The sequence below is a fragment of the Zingiber officinale genome, chromosome 10A (assembly GCF_018446385.1).
Source record: "Zingiber officinale cultivar Zhangliang chromosome 10A, Zo_v1.1, whole genome shotgun sequence".
Classification (NCBI taxonomy): Eukaryota; Viridiplantae; Streptophyta; class Magnoliopsida; order Zingiberales; family Zingiberaceae; genus Zingiber; species Zingiber officinale.
In genome coordinates, this window is record NC_056004.1 from 43,386,640 (window position 1) to 43,389,798 (window position 3,159).

General features: G+C 32.9%; 1 protein-coding gene across 1 annotated transcript; it reads left to right on the plus strand.

Annotated features, from left to right (window-relative positions):
- The first annotated feature begins 1,710 nt into the window (after positions 1 to 1,710).
- LOC122028129 lies at positions 1,711 to 2,277 on the plus strand. Its single transcript, XM_042587145.1, has one exon. It carries the CDS (start codon positions 1,770 to 1,772, stop codon positions 2,184 to 2,186), a length of 417 nt encoding a protein of 138 aa, XP_042443079.1. The 5' UTR covers positions 1,711 to 1,769; the 3' UTR covers positions 2,187 to 2,277.
- The last annotated feature ends 882 nt before the right edge of the window (positions 2,278 to 3,159 follow it).

Consider the following 3,159-nt stretch of genomic DNA (forward strand, 5'->3'; position numbering starts at 1 on the left):
TGAGAGGCCAACCCCCAAACAGACAGTTGATGCCTTGGATGATTTAGCAATATTGACAGTCGCGTCAAACCTTGCAAACATGATGAAAAATCATTAAGAACAATCACTGCAGTGTATTACAAAGGCTTCTTGGAAAACATGTACCCACTTAGACTCAAAACTATAGTCGAAAAACTATATATAACAATTATGGTCAAAACTAATATATAAATTCAGACTAATTTAATTTCATAACAAATACTCTTTTATATTTCCTAGATCCTCTGAACTCATATGATACATTTCTTTTTTAGTTTAAAAAAGTTTTCATATAATAATAATGGACAAAATAAAAATATAGACCTAAAATTTCATCACAAAATATTTCTATATATTGACTAACAGTCAATGTAACTCCATGCGATGAGGTTACGGCATTCAATAACACTGCAGTGTTTAATTTTGAGGTGAGGAATAAATAATTTTCATTCAAAATTAGAATAATAAAATAATATTTACTAATATTTTTAAATTTCTTTTTAAAAATCCCAATTAACTAGACCAAACTTTACCTACTCTATATGACCTTGACACTTACCTGAATCTTAACGAAATAAACACATTTTTTATATTTTAAAAACAGTGAATAATTAGTGATAACAGGCCATTAACAAATGAAGATAATGCCTTATTTTCAATTGATACATACTCAGAAAGTTCAAATAGAATGACATAGATTTCAGTATCAGACACGAGAAACATCGACAAGAACACTCCAATATCTGCTACTGAAAAACAGACAGCTATCAAACAAATATGATAGTATCGGTCAGGTTTGTTTAATTAGACGACCGAACTCAAACTTTGTTATTTAGTTTTTTTCACAATCTTTTACAATTATAAATAAACATAATTTCATTATTCATTTTATTTCATTTTAGGTCAAGTGTTTTGTTGGGCAACGAATGAGCAGCAGCTGCTGAGCAACAGTTAGGTAGCAATGGGTTCCTGTCATGCTATCAGCAGTCAATTAAAATTTTTTTTCTTTTCATAGATTGAATAAAATATTACAAAAATCCAAAAAATTATATTTAAAATTTAATAAATAATTGCGAAAATCGAAAATTTCTTTACAAATAAGTAGAAGAGAGTTTTATTTTGCCTCGTAGTTTATTTTTTAAAATTATTTTATCCCTATATTTTAAATATTATATTTTAATCATTATTGGTGGAACTGAAATAACATGGCTTCTCTATTTTTTTTAAATAAAAAATTTTCTATCACCACTGAGATAAATCAAAAAGTACTTATAATAGACAATTTATAAGCCTTAAGTTAATCGTTTATTTACAAAATTTATTAATTCAAATATTCAATCTTTAAATACTTACAAAAATTAAGAAGATATCATACCGCTACATTACAGTACTAGGACAAAATACCTTATTTATTATAATAATCTAATATCCAAATACCAATTTAATTATACCGTGGAAGCTCAAAATACCTTTCTCTGAAAACAGCAATGAAGACGATATGCACAATATGGGTAAAAATTATAATTTTATCTTATATTTATTTGTTGAATTATTCAATTCTACTTCTACCAAATTAGTCTGCGTGAAGGATATTTCTTTTTATTATTATTTAAAAAAAATTATAAGGATGTAGTGTACTATTCTAAATATAAAATAATAAAACAAAAGAATAAATAAAATGATGGGGTAAAAATGAAATTTTGACATATTTATCGCTATAAAAGCATTGTCTGTGACTGGACCAACTGAGAATGCGCAGCCTCATCTATCTTGCACGATCCCGGCGAGAGATGGCGCACGTAGGCACCTTCCTCGGCCGAAAAGTCAACTCGACCTCCTCCTCGAGCGTCCACATAGACGGCGGAGCTACCACTTCCGCTGCTGGCTTCGGCTCAAACTGCGGCCTCCGCCTCAGGAAGCTGATGAGGAAGCTCAGGAAGCAGAGCAAAAAGCTGTGTGCGGCCACAAAACCCACCACCTTCCGCTTCCATTATGATCCCTTGAGCTACTCCAGAAACTTCGATGGCAGTGGGTTCGGGACGGAGATCGACGATGACTCCTTTGAGAGTTTTTACTACTCTTTCTCGTCGAGGTTCGTCGACTGTACACCCTCCTGCAGGATGCCTGGTTCTGAGCTTGTAAGCAGCAGCAACAAACTCGAGATCTGAAGGAGCATAAAAAGATTTTGTCTTTTGTAATTATATTTTCGTCTTTGTTTTTTTTTCCTTTATAAGTGGATCATCCATAACGTAAGTTAAGTTATCAATGATGCTCCTAGTTCTTGAGGTAAAGGTCAAAGTCTGATGGTCAACAGAAGTGGGCTGCCGATCCATCCGAGAAATTTCCTATCGGTTTTCGAGAGTCACTAGTCTCTACTCTTTTGAGACTCCGTATCATATTCCACGGTCCATACTCCCTGTGATCGTTCTATTAGCCGTGGAGTCCTGTTCCCTTAAATCTCCTGACCTAATATCCTATGTCACTAGGCTATGCTCCCTTGGGACTCTTGATCAGATTCTTGAGTCACTGGGATTTATTCTCTTGAGGCTTCTGATCAAATTTCTGAGTTGAGTCACTAAGCTCTGTTTCCTTGAGACTCCTAATTAGATTCTCCAAATCATTAAGGGGGCGTTTGATTTAGAGGAATAGGAGTGGAGAATGAGAATGAAAATCATTGATTGTCATTGTTAATATTTGGATTATAGGAATAGGAATGTAAATAAGGGAATGAATCCTTTAAATTGGGTAATAACTCATTCCCATGTACCTCCTCTTGAATGAGTCATTACCCTATTTTCATCAATCAAAATATTCCTTTATTCCAAAAATACTCTTGATCTAAAACTAAAATTTTCTCCCTTAATATCAAATATCAAAATATATTTATTTATTTTTCTTTCATATCACTTCTCTCTCCTTGTTCTCTCTCATCATATTTTCTCTCTCATCATTTTATCACACACTTTCTCTCTCCTCAATCTCTTCCATCGCACTTTTTTTTTTTTTTTTCTCATCATACTTTCTCTCTCCTCAATCTCTCCCATCACACTCTTTTTTCTCTTTTTTTCTCATTACACTTTCGCTCTCATCACACTTTCTCTCTCCTCAATCTCTCTTGTCACATTCCCTCCTTTTTTTTTC

What these genes read in the sequence shown, in the direction of transcription:
- LOC122028129 (XM_042587145.1), top strand. Translation starts at nt 1,770, where the DNA reads ATGCGCAGCCTCATCTATCTTGCACGATCCCGGCGAGAGATGGCGCAC.